A 19,836-nucleotide genomic window follows, 5' to 3' on the forward strand; every position below is an offset into this window, starting at 1 on the left:
AGGTATGTATATATATATATATTTATAGCTTAATAATATATAATATAATATATATATTTTTATAACTTTTTTTTTTTCTTTAGTGACTTGCAGAATTGTTGTCGTTGTTGTTTTAATATAAAATATAAAAGGAACTACACTAGACGTATCTGTTTGGGTTATTGCGCTCTTATGATGAGTTTTGTTATCAGACGCAAACGCACGTTTTGTGACGTCAGGACAGAGTAATCCGGCCACATTCCTCGGCTTTGGTGTCACTGAAGCCAACAATAGCTGTTTAGTTCCTTGTCGCAGCACGGAAGTCTGTTTGAGTTTCGCATGAGTCTGTTGTGTGAACCCTTTGCTTTGTAATGGCGAATGATTAAAGATTGGTCTAAACGGCGTGAATCCGGCGCAGCTGTCACACACCTGGACCGAAGCCCTGGAGCTGAAGAAGATGAAGCGAAACATGAGCCACCGGAGGCAGGTGAGGTGAACTTCTGCCGCCTCTCCTAACTCACGGAGTACTGCTAAATGTTTCTCAGTGCTTCACTAAAAGCAAGAAAACTGAGAGCCAACAGAATCTGTGACTTTGTTTGTGTGTCTGATAAAAGATGAAGTGCCTGCAGGAATTAAGGACCAGGAAGGATGTCTGATCAAAATATGTAAATATACATGTTTAATGTGCCTGCCAATTGACTTTTATATATAGTTTTAACTACAGAGTGGTTCCTTTGATAACATTGATTCACCAGACTACAGAATTACCTCAAGTTTTGTTTTGCGTTTGTGACAAGAATGCAAAGATTACAGGAATTGTTTGCAGACAAATCAGTGTGAGCAAGGCAGTATTAAGCTCATGCAACATTGTGTTGCTTACAATGATTTTCACTCATTGTGGTGTTTTAGAGGAACAGATAACGTTTGAATATAGATAAAGATAAAGCAAATTACACCCGGACTGAGGACCTAGTGTGTGGTGAATGTAAGGGAAGTAACTCTGAAACACCAAACCAAACCCAGAGAGACTTCCACTAACCCATGGAAAAGGTTGAAGATCACAAAGATTGGCGGCGTGAAGCTGTCAGTTCATTCAGGTTTAGTTGTCTGCAGCAGCTGTCATGGAGAAGCAGTATCTATAGACACACCTGTGTTTAGGTCACGCCAAGTAACACAGAACGTTCTGTCGTCTTCCATTACCAATCAAAACATGTGCTATTGATGCAGCACCTCTGCTTGTGTTGCTGTGGGACGTTTACGCAGCTCTGAGCTCCTCTGATTTGTTTTAAGAAAACTAGCATTGATAGCTACACACATCAAATCGGATCGGAGGTATGAGAACTACAACAGCTATTAAAAAGCAGAAACAACAGAAACCCTCATGACTTGATAACTTTAGTCAGCATGAAGGTATTTCTGGCATTCGCAGGCATTCTCTTAGAATTATAAGAGGTTTCTTGGCCAATGGTTTCACAACCAACTTTAAGATTAGTCAGGAGAATGAAAGTAGAATTGGTCAGAGCTTTCCAGGACTTTCCAAAATGTGTTAATTTTTATTTCAGTTTTCAGTAATGTGCATGGAGCTGCACCTGCGTCATTATTTCACATTAGAGTAAGAACGCAAGGTCAAGAACTGATTGAAATGTAAATGGACGAGTTTGATACTGATCTAAAGGGCATTTCTGTGCCACAAATAGCTGGAATCCCTTGTCTGTGATCTCTTCTTTCTTTCTTTTTACATTATTTTTCTTGTCTTTTTTTGTTACACTCTTACTGTGTTAGGAACATGATTACATTTCCACCTTTTTATCTTCTTGTAAATGAGGTTATTGTTCTGAACTGTATATATTGTGTTGTTGTAGGGGAGCATTGACCTTTTAGAAACCATCGGAGTTGTAAATGAGAATGGCACTGAAATCCCATCTATGCCACCAGTGGTAAGGCCTATAGCACACCACTAGTGAAAATGCATCTTGTTTTAATTGAATACATATTTATATTGTCATATTGGAACAAAGAATTGGAAAATATATGGCGTTTGGTCTGACATAAAATTTGATGAGCCTTGTTTTTCAGCGTGATTTGAGAATGTTTCTAATACTATATATTTTTGGTTCATTACAAAGAAAGGAAAATCTGATCTACAAATAGTGTTCTTTTTTGTAATTGTAAATAATTCCTTTTTCATTTGTAGAATTCCAAATTCAAAAAAAAAAAAAAACAGATTTTGTGGTCTCACTTTTTTACCCCACTGTACATGATTAAATTGTTTATAGCTTATACACACAAAGGAAAGTCACTACAATGATGTGAATGGTTACATAGTATGCATTTATGTAACTGGTATGTGTAAGTAAATGTTTTTAAGCTAATATACTAATTTATTAACATCATTTCTTTTCTTCTTCTGGACATCAGCATCCTCCTCTGACCTTCGATTATATTCTAGTGGCAAAAATCTCAGAGGATGAGAACAACCACATCTTCAAAAAACAGACAGCTTTCATTGAAACTTTAAAGACGAAGAAATTAAATGTATATGTAAGTGAGTTTTTCCATTTTTGAGTTCTTGGTTGAGGTATTTTTTTAAATGTACACTGTAAAAAAAAAATCCGTAAAATTTACGGTAAAAAAACGGCAGCTGTGGTTGCCGGAATTTTACTGTAAAAAGTATGGTAGCAACGTTTTAGGTTTTACGGTTTTAACTTAGATTTACAGTTAAATACCGTAATTTCATTAACTGATATAATGTTAATATACCAACCTATTGAAGTACTGAAATCTGTTTTGTACCTTTGTAATACACTGATAACCACCAAATGCAGGTGGTGATGAGAAAGTCACATGATGAACCAAAGCCCATTACAAGCAGCTTTTAAATAATAACATACAGTATATAGAAGGTGCACAGTGTCATTCACACAAACACCAAACACCATCATGGTAACACACATGAAACTGAAATAATGCAATAAACATTCATTTAACAACATTAGGTGTAACACACAACCCTAATATACAAAACTGATAAGAAAAAAACTAAGAAGAAACAGTTATTTCAACAAAAAAACATCAAATTTGAAATGTAATGCAGGGGATTCTGGGAATGTCAATTTGTGGTTATTCACTGTAAATTATACAGTCTTTTCACTTACAAAAACGGTATACTACTGTAAAATTAATGTCCAATACATGTAATGTCCAATACAGTTTTTCACCGTATATAGTAGGGGAATTTACCGTTAACCATTTAACAGGTTTTTACTGTAGCATTTTTACAGTCTTTTACCGTAATTTTTTTTACAGTGTAATGAATATGTCATGTCTTGACATAAGAAGAGAATATTCCACTTTTTTATATGAAAGTGTAAGTAATTGTTGTTTCCCTATAAAAGGGTTGAAAATGTTGCATAATTGCTGACACAACAATTACGTGTAAAACTGCGGTTCTCTTTTACACAGTTCCATTGCTCAAACATTGGTCTTGTCTTTGTTTCTGAAGGTGTGAAAGTCATTGATACAGTTTAAAGTTCAGTTAGCAAGACTTGGCAGCGCTTACCACAAATATACCACTAGTAATATTACTATTATTAGGACAATTATAGTTCAAAACTATATAATGGCCAGTGTTGGGGGTAACGCATTACAAGTAACGCGAGTTACGTAATAAGATTACTTTTTTCCAAGTAACTAGTAAAGTAACGCATTACTTTTTAATTTACAAGAGAATATCTGAGTTACTTTTTCACATAAGTAACGCAAGTTTTTTTTTTTTTTTCAATTTGATTGACAGCTCTCCTGTCCCCATGTTGAGAAATCAGAAGATGTTACTGTAGTTCTAAAATAAATATGAATATGCATTAATTCATCTCACTCACAAAAAACAAAAACACAGATTCAGTATTCCTCAAAATGAATAAAAATAATGCAACTCAGAATATGAACCAAACCTGATCATAACATAATTAAATGTTAAACAACACAAATATCCTTTATGTATTTAATCCCATTTTATAAACCAATATCTTTGCGTCTGACCTTCAATGATCCAGTTCAACCGTACTAATAAGCAAAAATTACTCTAGACAAACATTTGCGTGTCTTTTTTTATTGCTGACGTGTGTTGAAATTTCTTCTTCTGCATTCTACTGTACGGACTTAAATTTCCTTTCCTTTCAGCCTGAGGCTTATTCGTGATTTTTCTTTTTTTAAGAAATTTGGAGATGAGGATGATAGGGTGTTTTATTGCATCCGAGCACCAGAACATATTTTCAGGACTTACCGGTATCTCTTGAAAGTGTCTGATGCCTGTAACTGGAGTTGTGAGCAGCAGGGTACTATACCTCAGTCAACCAGGTAATAAATTTACACCAACACACTCTGAAAAACACTTCCAGGACATCACACAAACAGCTCTCTGACTGTTTGAAGACCTCAGGAGGCAAAAAGATAGAGTTGAAGTTTTTAACAAATGCAATTTGTGATTTGCATAATATTGTAGTTTACGGTTCAGTGTATATCAACCAACTGCCAGATTCCTGGCCAGTACATTAAAGCACATATTAATGTCACGTCATGGTTGCAGCAAAGGAGAGGGATGATCAATATGCAGCAGCCACTTTTATTAGCAATCAGCCAAATTGTCAGACATGCAAGAGCACAGGAGAAACGCAACCAACTAAACACAGACGACGACAGACAAAGAACAGCTCAAACTGAGGCTACAGCAAAGAACAAAGAAGCAAGGGCAGGTGAACATAATCACCAATGAGTAACCTAGGGAACAAACTAGTGGTGGGAAAATAGGAACACAAGTTCAAATTAAACACAGCAACAAGGACGCACTAAAACTAAATGAAGCACACATGTGACAATTGAAAATATTGTGTTAATATCACCTATAAAAAGAGATTCTCTATCCAAGTCCAGTTAAAGAGATAGCAAACAAAAATGCTGCTTCACTTCATTTTGGTGTGCAACTCATCCTGTAGAGGAGATGTGTGCTTATACTTTTCCAAGTGATATATAATTTTAGCTTAGTGGACAATTAAACTGGTAAAAAACAACACTTACACTTAAATTGACGGATGGACCGTATAAGCAAGTCAAGTAAGCAATCATAGCAACAGCACAGCGATGCCCTATTCTCTGTTTATGCGATGCAGTGAAGAAAAGTGCCATAGTCACGGTTTGCATTGTGTACACAAATAAAGAAGAGGCTTTTCAACAGTAGGGCTTTGATCTGTACTGTGGCTCTGTTTCAGGATTCGTATTGTTGATTTCATTCTGCATCACACATGCATTGAATCAGAAGGTGAGTAACAGTTTGATTGCTAGATTGCACATTCATCGCATATTTACATTACATTACTGTATTATGCTAGCCTTTATGACTCCTCCAGAAGTGTCGATTCGTAATGCCTTCTCCTGTTAACCTCTCTCTTAGGTGTTTCAGAATATCTGCCAGATCTCATGAAAAAAAATGTTTTTGAGACTCACTTTTGTTTACATGAGGTTTGATTTTATTTTATATCCTCTCGCTCACAGCATTTTCTACACCTGTCATACAGAGTCCACGCTCCAGATTAATTATATGCAAATGTATTTAACTATATCTCAGGGTGATAATTGTACATGTATCAAGATTTTGTACTCAAAGCACACAATTACTTTTTTTTGTGTAACTTACCCGACACTGCTTGTCACAATGAATATCTAATCACGAACATATTTGTATCCTTTTGTTTAAAAAAAAATAGCATTAATTTGTGCCCTTTCATTTCTAGAAAAGGGAGCAAAAGGATTTGAAGCATGGCTGGGCTCGATGGTCTGCTTGTTTCAGAGGGCAACCCATAACTAACGTCAGGTTCTCTGATTTTACTCATTCCCTTCTATTTGTTAGAGATTTACTCCCATTCTGGTATAAACTGAAAGCATATTTGAAGTTTTCTTGATGAATTTATTGTGTGTGTTGTCAGAAACTACCTTGGTGAGAAGGTGGCTCTGTATTTCCTGTGGCTGGGCTGGTACACATTTCTCTTGATTCCTGCTTCTGTAATTGGTCTCGTAGTGTTCCTGTACGGTGTGGCCTTCTACAACACAAGTCCTCTCATGTGAGTAACCTAATATTAATAAACTTCAGTGTTTGATGTTAAGGACATATTTGTTGTCTTTTGTTCAATAGACAAAAAAAAAGCATTGGATTGCCATTTGATATCTAATGTAAATTATGGGTCCTGAAGTAAAACCAGTTGGTGTGTGTGTGTGTACGCAGAAAGGAGGTGTGCCAGTCAAATGTAATTATGTGCCCTCTGTGTGATAAAACATGCAGAGTGTGGGAGCTTTCTGACACCTGCATGTATGCAAAGGTACTGTACTTTTTATTCGTAACCTAATATTAATAAACTTCAGTGTTTGATGTTAAGGACATATTTGTTGTCCATAATGTAAATTATGGGTCCTGAAGTAAAACCAGTTGGTGTGTGTGTGTGTACGCAGAAAGGAGGTGTGCCAGTCAAATGTAATTATGTGCCCTCTGTGTGATAAAACATGCAGAGTGTGGGAGCTTTCTGACACCTGCATGTATGCAAAGGTACTGTACTTTTTATTCTATTTACTGTGCACTGACACAGTTAAATATATACATATACACATATGCAATATACCATGACACCCACTTATCAGAAGCACTCAATGCCCTTTCACATGATTCACATCAGGGCTTTAACTCATTGCTACATATTAACATGTATTTCTACATAACATATATGAAATAACTCCATATATATAGCATATGTGAAATTACCCCTTAGCAGATCTATACAGGTGGAGCTGGGGAGGTGGAGGGTTTCTGAGCACGCTGCAACTGCTGCAGCAAGCACTAGCCAAGTATTTGAATGTTGAGCAGCGAGCTCGTTGGCTGCTGATGCAACTAAAACCAATGGGCTACACCTTGTGAATAATGATTGTTTATTAGCAAAAGCTCTGAAACAAGTAGTAAATAGTAATGTTTGACACATGTATACATGGTTTTTGTGCTAATGTTTTTAGAACAGATTACTTTGCTTTGAAAGCTCTATTAGTGTTACTGGAAGAACGTTTATTCAAAACTTTAAGAGAATCTTGCAAAAATGTTCCTTGTTAGCTGCATGGGCCCTTTTTAAAATAAAGGTTAATTTATTGTAATATGTGCTGACACTGTGTCTTTTGGGTCACATTTGCAGGTGAGTCTTCTGTTTGATAATGAGGGAACAGTGGCATTCGCCATGTTCATGGCTGTGTGGGGTAAGTTCAACAGCTCTAACCACATTTGAGTTGAAGTGAGTCAGTGTTATGTCAGATGCTAATGTCTTCTGCGCAGCTACTGTGTTTCTGGAGTTCTGGAAGCGTCACAGATCATCTTACGTGTGTGCATGGAAGGTCTTTGACTGGTGTGAGGAAGAGGTATGAACGACAATCTCTATAACAACCGACATTAACTACATTGATGCTTTTTAAGGGGGCAATAGCAGCTATTAAGTTCGAACAGCATTGTCTGCGTTGATGGAGCAGGATCATTTTCAGCCTTTAGAACCTTTATCGCATGGCTTAAAAAGACTTGAAGTGCAGTACAAATTCTTTGCAAATCTTCCTGTTGCATATTATTTAGAAATGGTTAGGTTTAGGATAGGAGTTGGTAAGGTGCTCAAAAATATCTATGAAAGTATAAATATATAAAAATTGTTTCAAACGCATGCAAAGAATTAAATGCATCTTGATCTGATGCATAAGGTAAACACATGAAAGTAATGAAGTTCCCCTTCGAGGGAACTCCCGATGCTGTGTTGATTTGATGATGCAGCGTCTCGTTCCCTTTTCAGGAACTACAAATATTAAAGTTTAGTGTGGTTTTATAACATGTGATTGTGTATGTGCTCGTATCACGCAGGAGGAGTTGATTCTGGAGATTGTAAATAATGCACACTGCAAACCTAAGATGCACAGGCACTCTTATCTGCGCTCCACTATAGTACTGGTTTTAGTCACTCTCATGGTAAGAAACTGATGGCGTGTGGAGGCAACTTGACTCTCATAAAAAAGATTTAATTCATATACGCATGGTTTAACTGGCTTCTGTGGTGCTGTGTCATCAGTTGCTGATCATCATTGGTTTGACCCATGTCCTGGTTGTGTGTCGAGTGATCGCTACTGTGCTGCTGGCCGAAAACAGTCCTTGGAAGGTCATTACTGAGAATTCGCAAACAGTTGGCGTGATGCTCGGAGCCGTGCTTCACTACATCACCATCACCGTCATGACTCGGGTAAAAGCTCCACGAAGCTCCCACTATCTGTCAGAGAACAGATGGTTGTCTTAATTTTGTTTATATAAAGTCTTGTTTTGATGCATTTGCTATTTAAACAAGTTTGGACAGAACCATGATTTTGGAATGTTGGAACATTTGTCTCTTTTCACCTATGATGACAATAGTTGTAACCATGTACAATTATTTTATGCAGGTCAATTTTACAGTAGCTATGAAGCTGAGTAAAATAGGTCAGTGGAACAGGGTTTGTGGCTTTAATTATCAAACATTTTGACTGTAAACCATATTTGTTCATCATATACTGCTTTTTTCCTGCTTACAGAGAATAAGCACTCCCATGCTGCCATTGAAAGGAGTTTCACAGTCAAGATGTTCATATTCCAGTTCTTTACCATGTTCTCCTCTCTCATATACACAGCGTTCTTTCTGGGAAGGTAACCTGGAAAATTAAAAGTTATATATTATATTATATTATATTATATTATATTATCAGTCTTTACCAGATACAGTACAAAACCGAAAATATCTTAATTTCTCAATTTATTACAGTTTTACTGGAATAAAAATGTACTGTAATCAAAGAGCAAAGTAATCGTGAGCACTGAACATTAATTTGTGTTTTAGGATTAATGGTCATCCTGGAGGATATGTGAGGATATCTGGCATATGGAGACTGGAAGAGGTGTGGCTGTTATCATTTTCTCTACTGTGTCAAACCAACAAATGCACTACTATGTTTTGTGTTTCACTTTTTCTTGCTGATTTTTTTATGCTATATTACATTTTTGACTTTTTCAATTCAGTGTCACCCAAGTGGCTGTCTCACAGATTTGTTCATTCAGATGTCTGTTATCATGGTACTTAAACAGACCTTCAACAATATCTTTGAATATTCTGGTCCGTAAGTAGAACTTTTTTTTATTTGCTTTTCATTATTTAACACTGAGGCTGGGAAACAATAACTTATTCAAAACTGAAGCCATATTTCGCAAAATACTGAAAACTAGGTTCCAAATGTGTATCTTTAACTACACATTGTTATATGAACAGCTAGTTAAACTGATTTAAGCCTAACTTAAAAACAGCAATGGGTTAAAAACAGTAATGGACATAAAACAGTAATGGGTTCATTTTGAGCAAATCGCAAACTGCTCCGACTGGTTTACTAAACTTAGAGGGTGTTTTTTTTTTTTGACAAATTCATTGAAAACAACTGTCTTAATAGTGTCACTTCTGACTACACTGGTTATGGGGGAAGTTGTGGCCTAATGGTTAGAGAGTCGAACTCGTAACCCAAAGGTTGCGAGTTTGAGTCTCAGATCCGGCAGGAATTGTAGATGTGGGGAGTGAATGTACACCTTCAATACCACGACTGAGGTGCCCTTGAGCAAGGCACCTGCCCACTGCTCCGGGTGTGTGTTCACTGCTGTGTGTGTGCACTTTGGATGGGTTAAATGCAGAGCACTAATTCCTAGTATGGGTAACCATACTTGGCCACACGTCACTTTCACTTATACAAAGGAATGCACGTTTACTAGCAGAACCAAGAGAAATAAAAATGATTTGTTTTAGTTAAAGGGGTCATATGATGCAATTTCAACTTTTCTTTTCTCTTTGGAGTGTTACAAGCTGTTCGTGAAAAGATAAGATCTGTAAAGTTGCGAAGACTAAAGTCTCAAATCCAAAGAGATATTCTTTATAAAAGTTAAGAGTCAACCACGCCTACCTAAAACGGCTCGTTCTAACACGACCCCACATGTCTACGTCACGATGTGGGGCATAGAGGAGAAACAATAATGTACAGTATGTGGAAAATAATGTGTTTTTTTAACCTTAAACTGCATAAACACATTTCATTACACCAAATACACAAAATAATGTTCTTTTTAGCAACGTCATATCACCCCTTTAAGGAACCTGAATCAGAATCAAGCAGATTCTCTTTATGAACTTTGTATCTTTGTATCTTCTTTCCACAGCTGGTTTAGTCGGTGGTTGAAGAGGAAAAAGACCCAGAAGTTTAGGAGAAGGTGTTTCAAATGCTATAAGAAGGAGTGTATGAATGCCAAGGAAGGATCCGAACTCTGTGAGAATTGCAAACTCGAAGAAATCCACAGAAACTACAGCCTGATTAAAACGGATCGCTTCAGCCTCTTTAATGAGTTCTTGGAAATGGGTACAGATCTTGAAAATATACTTAAAGATACAGTTGTAATTGTTTTGGACTTGGAGGTGGGCTCTTTTGATGTGGGCCAGCAATAACCACCCCTCCAACTAACATATAATTGCATGCTAACATCCACTCAAAGCACCTTAGCAATGGCACTCTAACCACTTGGCAACCACGCACAATAACCTAGCATTGTTGCAGAGATTTGCATGAAATCTTTTATTACAAAGCTTTTGTTTTCTTTGAAACACACACATATCTGATTTTTGCATTGTCCTTTTCTCCCCTCCCCAGTGATCCAGTTCAGTTTTACTACTATCTTTGTAGCGGCATTTCCTTTGGCTCCATTGTTGGCTCTTCTAAACAACATCATTGAGATCCGATTGGATGCCATTAAGATGGTCAGCCTTGAGCGCAGACTAGTGCCAACGAAGGCCAATGATATTGGTGAGAGAATATTCTGTGAAAATATTCTCGTTCTGAGCTCACTGTGAGGAAATAAAATGGAAGTTGTATAGTTACTGCTATTCTTAAAGATCAGAAGAACCACTGATAAGGGTAAATTGTGGTTGTGTTTAGCATCTACCACTATGAATATCCTTCTGTAGCAGCTAGGGGCCAAGCACCGAAGGTGTGTAGGCACCTATTGTATCCGTTAGTGCTCTTCTTCGTCTTCATTTTCTTCTGCTGCTCTGGAAGTCTATGGCAGCCCATAGAACTGTAATGTAAAATGTTATGAAATTTGGTACAAAGATAGAGGACAGTCTGAACAATCACCACATCAAATTTGGAGTCTCTAACTCAAACCCTCTAGCGCCACCACTTGTCCAAAGTTGCACTCTTATTTGTGCTAATAATTCCGAACCTTAAAGGAACACTCCACTATTTTTTAAAATAGGCTCATTTTCCAACTCCCCTAGAGTTAAACAGTTGAGTTTTACCGTTTTCGAATCCATTCAGCCGATCTCCGGGTCTGGCGGTAGCACTTTTAGCTGTAGCTTAGCATAGATCATTGGTTTCGTTGTGAAAGCGAAACTACTTTGTTTGGTCTTCCAAAAGAGGACACGACTAGAAATCAGTGGTTAAGTTGTATTTACAACACTGTTCCAGAACAGTTCAACCCAAATATTTAGATGTGTGCAGTGCTTTTTACGGAGACTGTTTCCTGAACCTGGGAGAGTAGACTACAATGCCATCTGCGCACAAAGGCTGTTTCTATAAAGTGGGGCAATTCCAACTTTGCAAAGACAGTCTGGCGCTTCTGACTCACAGACTATCCAGTTCAGTTTTACTACTATCTTTGTAGCGGCATTTCCTTTGGCTCCATTGTTGGCTCTTCTAAACAACATCATTGAGATCCGATTGGATGCCATTAAGATGGTCAGCCTTGAGCGCAGACTAGTGCCAACGAAGGCCAATGATATTGGTGAGAGAATATTCTGTGAAAATATTCTCGTTCTGATCTCACTGTCAGAGAGTTGTAGTCACTGCTATTCCTAAAGACCAAAAAAAAAACATTGTTAAGGGTAAAATGAGGTTGTGTTTGGCACAGTTTTTTCAAGTGTCCTTCTGTTGCAGCTGAAGTTTGTTTTTAACAGGATCCCTCATCCTTAGGGACCAGGCACTGAAGGTTAAAGCATTCAAATCCCTATGACGTATTTTTCTGCCATAATTTTTTTTTTCTGTAAATTTGAAATTTTCCTCCCCCTAGACTTATTTTTGTGACAATCAAACCGTATCATCTTCAGATCATGGCAACTACAGCCTCCTTCAGACTGTCAACCCAAATCCGATTTTTGTGCAATTCTGATTGAAATCCGATAATGCTTAGATAGTCTGCATGACAACGAACTACATGAAATCTGATTTTTGCAAATCTGTTTTAGCTACATTCATATGTGGTTTGGATTCCTGAATTCCTGATTCCCCCATTCCTGAAAATCCGTTTCATTCTGACCAGTCAGATCGGATTTAGCGTAGATTTTTCACATTCTCACGCCACGTAATACATAAAGAAACATCTCAGACGGTTTTGTAGAAAACATACTGAACGTCTTTGCAGAAACAAGCTTGTGTTGTTGTAAAGTGCAAGTCAAGCGAAAAAAGACTAATATGATCTAATGCTAGTATACGCACCTCTTTGAGTTTTGAAACCAGTGGAGACAGCAGCACGGAATAAAGTTGCACATTCCAGCCTAATGCGTTTCTGCCTCTGCCTCTGCCTCATAAGACGAAATAAAATCCAGCCTGACGGAAACATGTTGTCATGTCATAAGTCTGATGATGCATGGGGCAACTTTTTGAGCAATGTTGTCGGGCAACGTTAGGCAATGTTGCTGTCAACGGGCAACAGGTGAGACAGAGGGCCCATGACCGATCTAAACTATCCAGATAGAAATTTGTTACCCATTCTTAATGGGAAAGTGCCGAAGAAACATTGCTCAAAGTTGCCCGACAAAATAGCTCAAAAAGTTGCCCAGTGTATCGCCAGCCTAAGACATCATCTGTTTTGCCATAGAAACCAACTAGGGGTGTCCCCGACTAAGGATTTTCATAGTCGAATCGGAATTTTCGAATCTTTCCGATATTCGACTGATAGTCGAATCATATGTTTGGGGGCGGGGGGCAAAATACATTAACAAGAGTCAAGTCAGACATTCGACAGCCATAATTACTGACGCACAGGGAAAATGTGTAGCTAAAGGACGCCTCGTTAAAATAATGTTTTGAGCATCAGCGAAACCCTAAGAATTCACAAAATAGTTTACAATAGTGCTCTCATTATAATGTTATGTATATGTCCATGGGCGACATTTGACTCTAGTCAAGGTGGGCAAGAAAAAAAAAATAATAATAAATAAAATATATATATACAGTGGGGCAAAAAAGTATTTAGTCAGCCACCAATTGTGCAAGTTCTCCCACTTAAAAAGATGAGAGAGGCCTGTAATTTTCATCATAGGTATACCTCAACTATGAGAGACAAAATGAGAAAAAAAAATCCAGAAAATCACATTGTAGGATTTTTAAAGAATTAATTGGTAAATTCCTCGGTAAAATAAGTATTTGGTCACCTACAAACAAGCAAGATTTCTGGCTCTCACAGACCTGTAACTTCTTCTTTAAGAGGCTCCTCTGTCCTCCACTCGTTACCTGTATTAATGGCATCTGTTTGAACTCGTTATCAGTATAAAAGACACCTGTCCACAACCTCAAACAGTCACACTCCAAACTCCACCATGGCCAAGACCAAAGAGCTGTCAAAGGACACCAGAAACAAAATTGTAGACCTGCACCAGGCTGGGAAGACTGAATCTGCAATAGGTAAGCAGCTTGGTGTGAAGAAATCAACTGTGGGAGCAATTATAGGAAATGGAAGACATACAAGACCACTGATAATCTCCCTCGATCTGGGGCTCCACGCAAGATCTCACCCCCCCTTTATCACTAAAAAGCGTCACTCATCTTCGTTCATCGCGATCTTTCAAAGTTCCGTTATAATCAACGAAGCTCTCTAAACTGCACAATGAATCTCTTATTTACATCGTGTCTGCACTTAGTCATGAGATGTTACACGAGCGTGCAAAACTGCACTTAAAAACTGCGGTGCTCGTCGCTTTCAGCGGTGAGTGAATTCTGACAAAACGTTTCTGATTGACCATTGCGTTCAAGAAATCAACAGATATGTCTGTGATTGGTCACATTGCTCAACGCTGCAAAAACACGTTGAGGGTATTTAGCACTTGACTAAGCACTCCAATTGCAGCGGGGCCGACATCAGGGACTAACAATTAGCTTGCCCCCCGCCCAATATCGCCCATGTACAGTATATGACAGTAGTTTATTAATGTTCTGCATTTCTGTTTTGAGCTGCGCGCGCTGAAGATGACCAGTAGAATGAAGTATTTGATAGCAGGTTTTTAATCAATGGGATTTAACTTATCATTTATCGCATATAGAATATGTTTTGTTATTTATATAACATTAATATTACGACTTATAGGCTATCTACACAAAATGCCCCGAATGCATGTACGTGTGCGCGGCTCTGAATGAACTCCTTTTGTGGATGCGTCCTTCACGCAACAACGTGCAGAAACACGGCAACTAAACTCTAAAAATTCACAGCGTTTTATTGTAATAGTGTTCTCATTATAATGTTATGTGTATGACAGTCCCAGTCATAGTTATTAATATTCTGCATTGTTGTTTGTCCTGCTCGCACTTAACGCTGAAGAGATAATCACCGTAGTACTACAATGAAGCGCTTTACTTCAGCGCAACTCAACCAAATGCATCTTATACGAGATAAATAATATATACACGATATATATAAACCGGCTGAAATGTTTTGAAATCACTTGTACCCTACCTGATCGAAAAAATCCAGTCTTTCACTCTGCCTGTGTCAATTTGAGTCTTGTTAAAGATTTAAATCCCTGCCGCCAAGATGCTTCTCTGTCGGTCATGGGTTATGGAATGAAGCTTCTTTCTTTTCAGATTCTTATTTAAAGCATTATTTTAATAGGCTGTATATTAACTTTGGGAGAAAACCGGTAGTTCTATGTGAAATCAGACATTTGAGCACCCCCTTATAGCCAAAATGGCATGATTATAACACCCCGCGAATGTTCGACTGTGAGATTGGTAGTCAAATCGGGCTCCTCCTATCGAAGCTGTTACGGGGCGATCGAGATGTGAGACGTGCGGATCCATCTGCAAAGCTTTATTCAAAGGCTTGGTCATAAAACAGGCAAGGTTCTGACAAAGGCAAACAGGTATACTGAGGGCAAGACAAAAGAGTAATCCAAAATGGGTGTGAGTCAGTCGACAGCGAATGTAATCCAGAGGGCTTGACAAGAGGGGAAATCCAATAATACGAGCAATAGTCCAGGCGAGGTGCAAACACAGTCCGAAACAGAAAGGCAAAGGGTTAATCCAAGAAACACAGACAAGAATAAGGTAACAGGCAATTACAAGACAAGAATAAGGTAACAGGCAATTACAAGACAAGACTAGACTAGACTAAGAACTAGCAACTAGGGCAGAAAACTGGCTCCGTAATGTAGCTATCACTAGGTGAGCGATAATACGCTAAACAATACACGGCCGTGAGAGAGAGGAAGTCCATGGCTTATGTAGGGTGTGTGATTGGCTGCAGCCGTGTGCGTAATCAGAGTGAAATGGATTGTGGGAACTGAAGTCCAGGGTAAGTGTGACAGTCTGTGTAGTGTGAGAGTCCATGTGGTGGATAATGACCTCTGGTGGTGAACAAACGGAAGTCCATAGACCGGATTCGTGACAGAAGCATCGAATCGTCGACTATTCGGGGTCACCCCTAAAACCAACGCATATTCCGTAAGATTCGAAAGAATGCTTCTGGACACACAAATTGAAAATGAACAGTTGTGATACCTTGTATGGACAGTCAGTCATCTAGATTGCAATCAGATATGCACAAAATTGTATTTGGGTTGACAGTCTGAACAAGACTTAAGAAACCATGTTGATCAGTCAAGCCATTTCCGAATAACGCACAAATTAATTTGTCGAAGAACTCGCCAAAGTGGACGTGAGGCTATAGACAGCAACACTTTGAGCAACACATGATCTGAGGTAACCTGCACAGTTTAAGCACAGTGCCACATAGTGGTCAGGAGATGTGAAAAATGGCTCTTTTTGCTTATAACTTCTGAACTGTTTGGCCAGAAATCACAAGACTGGTCTCTGTACATTTAGTGCAGGGGGTGGGTGAGTTGAAACTTAAAGGTACACAGTTTTGTGCTTGGCCACATAATTGCTGCTTGCAGCTATATTTTAAGTTGGTTTTATCAGTTTGAACAGCACACTTCAGTGCAGATTATTTTATTAATCTGTCACAGTATAATGCAATTTGGCAAAGAGACTTGAAATTGAAAGATGGCAGCAAACATCAAGACAGGATGGAAAATGGTCATGGAAAAGATGTATATATATATAACTCTTTTTATGATTTCAGGTGTTTGGACAGATGTGCTTGAGGTGATTGGTGTGCTTGCAGTCATTGCTAATGGACTGGTCATTGGTATATCCTCTGATTTTATTCCACGACTGGTTTACCAGTACTTATATGGGCCTTGTGCCAGTGGCAGTGCTACTGGCATTGAGTGAGTTGGACATGATATTTCACTACTGCGTGATCAATATACAGGTGCATCTCAATAAATTAGAACGTCGTGGAAAAGTTCATTTATTTCAGTAATTCAACTCAAATTGTGAAACTCGTGTATTAAATAAATTCAATGCACACAGGCTGAAGCAGTTTAAGTCTTTGGTTAACCAAAGACTTAAACTACTTCAGTCTGTGTGCATTGAATTTATTTAATATACGATTTTCACAATTTGAGTTGAATTACTGAAATAAATTAACTTTTCCACAACATTCTAATTTATTGAGATGCACCTGTATTTGCAGCAACAAAAGTGCACAAGTGTGTCTTTTAATCTTCTTTGTGTTTTTCTCAGTTGTATGGCTGGATACATAAACAACACTCTGTCCATTGCTAATATAAGTGATGAGAGAGTCAGGGATGATTTCACAAGAGTTCAAATGGTCACTTACAGTGGCATAAATGTGACACACTGCAGGTAATATTACAATAACCCCTTATAACCCTTCTATTTATCTATCTATCTATCTATCTATCTATCTATCTGTCTGTCTGTCTTTTAACTAATGCTTAAATGTTTTAGGGGGTAAGACTATTCAATATAGAACCAGTATTATATATTTTGAGCAACATGAACATGACATAAGCAGTTGATAGTAGGAAACAGCAGACAAATCCAAAGTTCTGTCATGAAACTCTAGATGGCACAGTCCGATAGGTCAAACACAATCATTATCACATGGCACAGCTGATTGGTTCTTTTTGTATCAGCAGAAAATAGGCGCTTTCTTGCCAGAGTAACCTTTTCATAGTTCCTATAAATTTTGGTGGAAGTTCCCTCTTTTTGGCGTGTTCACACCGCAGGAACTACGGACGTATTTAGGTCTAGGAACTCCATTTGCGATCGGAGAAATGACAAACAACAAGCGCTACTCTACACTGCTCAAAACTCGCGTTTGAATCATCACTGGCAAATTCTTTAAATAAAAAAACGTACTTACAGTCTGTGAGTCAGAACAGCCGGCATTGTAGTCTACTCTCCCAGTATCAGGAAACAGTCCTCCATAAAATGCGCTGGACACATCTGAATATTTGGGTTGAACTGCTAAAGAATATCTCTTTGGATTTGAGACTTTAGTCTTTGCAAATTTACAGATCTTCTTTATGCACCAAGAGCTTGTAACACTCCAAAGAGAAAGGAACAATTGAAATCACATCATATGACCCCTTTAACAATGTCATGTACATTACAATGCCAAACCCTCCAAGAGTTGTCATGATAGAACTGTACATAATCAGTTGCGTAAATGGACCAAACTTTGCACATAACAGCAATGAGAAAATGCTTTTATGTGCTTAAGTGACTAGATAATGTGGATGTTGAAGAAGTATTTTTGAGAATTTAAATTATGATCTGAGAATTGTATCAAAAGCGACTGAGAAAAAAAAATTGTATTTATCCATTAGACGGGACACTGTTTAATTTGGTGGTTCTTAGCTAGAATAAGCTATCAATATTCTGGCTTGTCCAGTCTTAACAGCACCTCGAAACAGCTTCTAGTTAATGCAAGCTTTGACTTGGTATTGTTTTCATTTCAGCTACAGAGACTACAGAAGTAATGAAGACTTTAGTTTAACTAATCAGTTTTGGGTCATTCTGGCAGCACGATTAGTCTTCATCATTTTATTTGAGGTAATCTGACATACACAAGACCATGATTCAAGATACAGAATAATTACATTAAAATAATGACTAAATTCAATTCATTATCTCTCTCTTTGCCCAGCATGTAGTGGTGATATTTAAGTGTGTAGCAAGCTGGTTTGTCCCTAACTCACCACTGGATGTGAGAAATGAAAGACTGTATGATAAACTCAAGAGGCTTAAGGAAGAACTGAGGTCAGTAACAAGAGTTACCAGTAATAAAACAAATAACACAGAATAAAACAAACAGAATGTAAATGGAGAGAGAGTAGATATTTCATATTTCAAGTTTTTGACAAGTTCTTTTAATGAGTGCATATTCAAGGTTTTATTTATTTATTTATTTTTTTTTCAGAGCCCAAAGAGCACAACAGGACACTTTGACCAAACTAAATGAGAATGGTAATGCAAAAAGAACATCAAAACAGAAAAAAGCAAATAAGCTAAATAGTATGTGAGACAAATGAGCTAAAATGAGATTCTCATGCATACAATTCTTAGGTCCTCATTCTAGAAGACTATGAATTTTGATTGTTGCTAATTACCTTAGTTTGATTAAAAAAAAAAAAGTTTTACCTTTTAAAATGTGGTCATTTTTTATTGTTTATTGCATCTCATTTTGTAGATTAATGACTGCTTGATAAATCAGTTTTGTTTATCATGTATAAATATGTATACACTACTGTTCAAAAGTTTTGGATCTCTGTAAGTTTTTTTTTTTATGTTTATGTTTTTAAAAGAAATATATTCTGCTCACCAAGGCTGCATTTATTTGATCAAGCGATGGAAAATTGCCACTAAAATATAGTAAAATTAAAATATTATTAAAACTTAAATTAACTTTCTTCTATTTTAATACAGTTTAAAATGTACTTTATTCCTGTGATGGGAAGCTGAATTTTCAGCATCATTACTCCAGTCTTCTGTGTCAATGTAAAAGTCTTTACAGTCACTTTTGAACAATTGAATGCATCCTTGCTGAATAAAGTATTAATTTCTTTCAAATCAATCAATCTTATTGACCCCAAGCTTTAGGTAGTTTAAATATGGAAATGTGAATATTTTGGTAAACTTTGTTGGTTGCATATTGTATAAAATTTTGTATTTTTTTATATTTGATTTTTTTAGCAAGTACCCCCATTTGTTGCTTTTTATGAGATGTATATACAGTATAAAATACATATATATTATTCTCATCATAAATGGCCTGAATATAAAATTCAATAATTTTGTTTAAAAAAAAAAAAAATTCATGAAGTTAATGCAAGTGCTGTGGTTTCTGTTCTGTCAGAATGTAATTGAATAAAATAAATGAAATTGACATCTTGACCTCTCAATCAATTTCACCACATTTTTCACATAAATAGATCAGAAATCAAAGAAAGCAATGTCAATTTTATAGCAATATGCTTTTGACATTTTATTTTATCAGCAGTGCAATATAAACATATGAAAGAATGAAGTATGAAAAGTTATATTTATAAAAGGTGTAATGAAATTACTCATTTGTAAGGGAATTAATTATTATTA

General features: G+C 37.2%; 1 protein-coding gene across 1 annotated transcript; it reads left to right on the plus strand.

Annotated features, from left to right (window-relative positions):
• Positions 1 to 281: 281 nt before the first annotated feature.
• LOC107752473 (anoctamin-9) lies at positions 282 to 18,953 on the plus strand. Its single transcript, XM_016568455.1, has 24 exons — positions 282 to 466; positions 1,842 to 1,916; positions 2,398 to 2,520; positions 4,193 to 4,335; positions 5,244 to 5,293; positions 5,426 to 5,493; positions 5,766 to 5,845; positions 5,958 to 6,092; positions 6,254 to 6,347; positions 7,203 to 7,263; positions 7,340 to 7,422; positions 7,907 to 8,011; positions 8,112 to 8,279; positions 8,476 to 8,512; positions 8,605 to 8,716; positions 8,907 to 8,964; positions 9,086 to 9,183; positions 10,262 to 10,458; positions 10,747 to 10,899; positions 16,451 to 16,598; positions 16,957 to 17,079; positions 18,201 to 18,294; positions 18,389 to 18,501; positions 18,662 to 18,953. Exons 1-24 carry the CDS (start codon positions 437 to 439, stop codon positions 18,762 to 18,764), a joined length of 2,451 nt encoding a protein of 816 aa, XP_016423941.1. The 5' UTR covers positions 282 to 436; the 3' UTR covers positions 18,765 to 18,953.
• The last annotated feature ends 883 nt before the right edge of the window (positions 18,954 to 19,836 follow it).

This window comes from Sinocyclocheilus rhinocerous, unplaced genomic scaffold, assembly GCF_001515625.1.
Source record: "Sinocyclocheilus rhinocerous isolate Xijiao unplaced genomic scaffold, SAMN03320098_v1.1 scaffold921, whole genome shotgun sequence".
Classification (NCBI taxonomy): Eukaryota; Metazoa; Chordata; class Actinopteri; order Cypriniformes; family Cyprinidae; genus Sinocyclocheilus; species Sinocyclocheilus rhinocerous.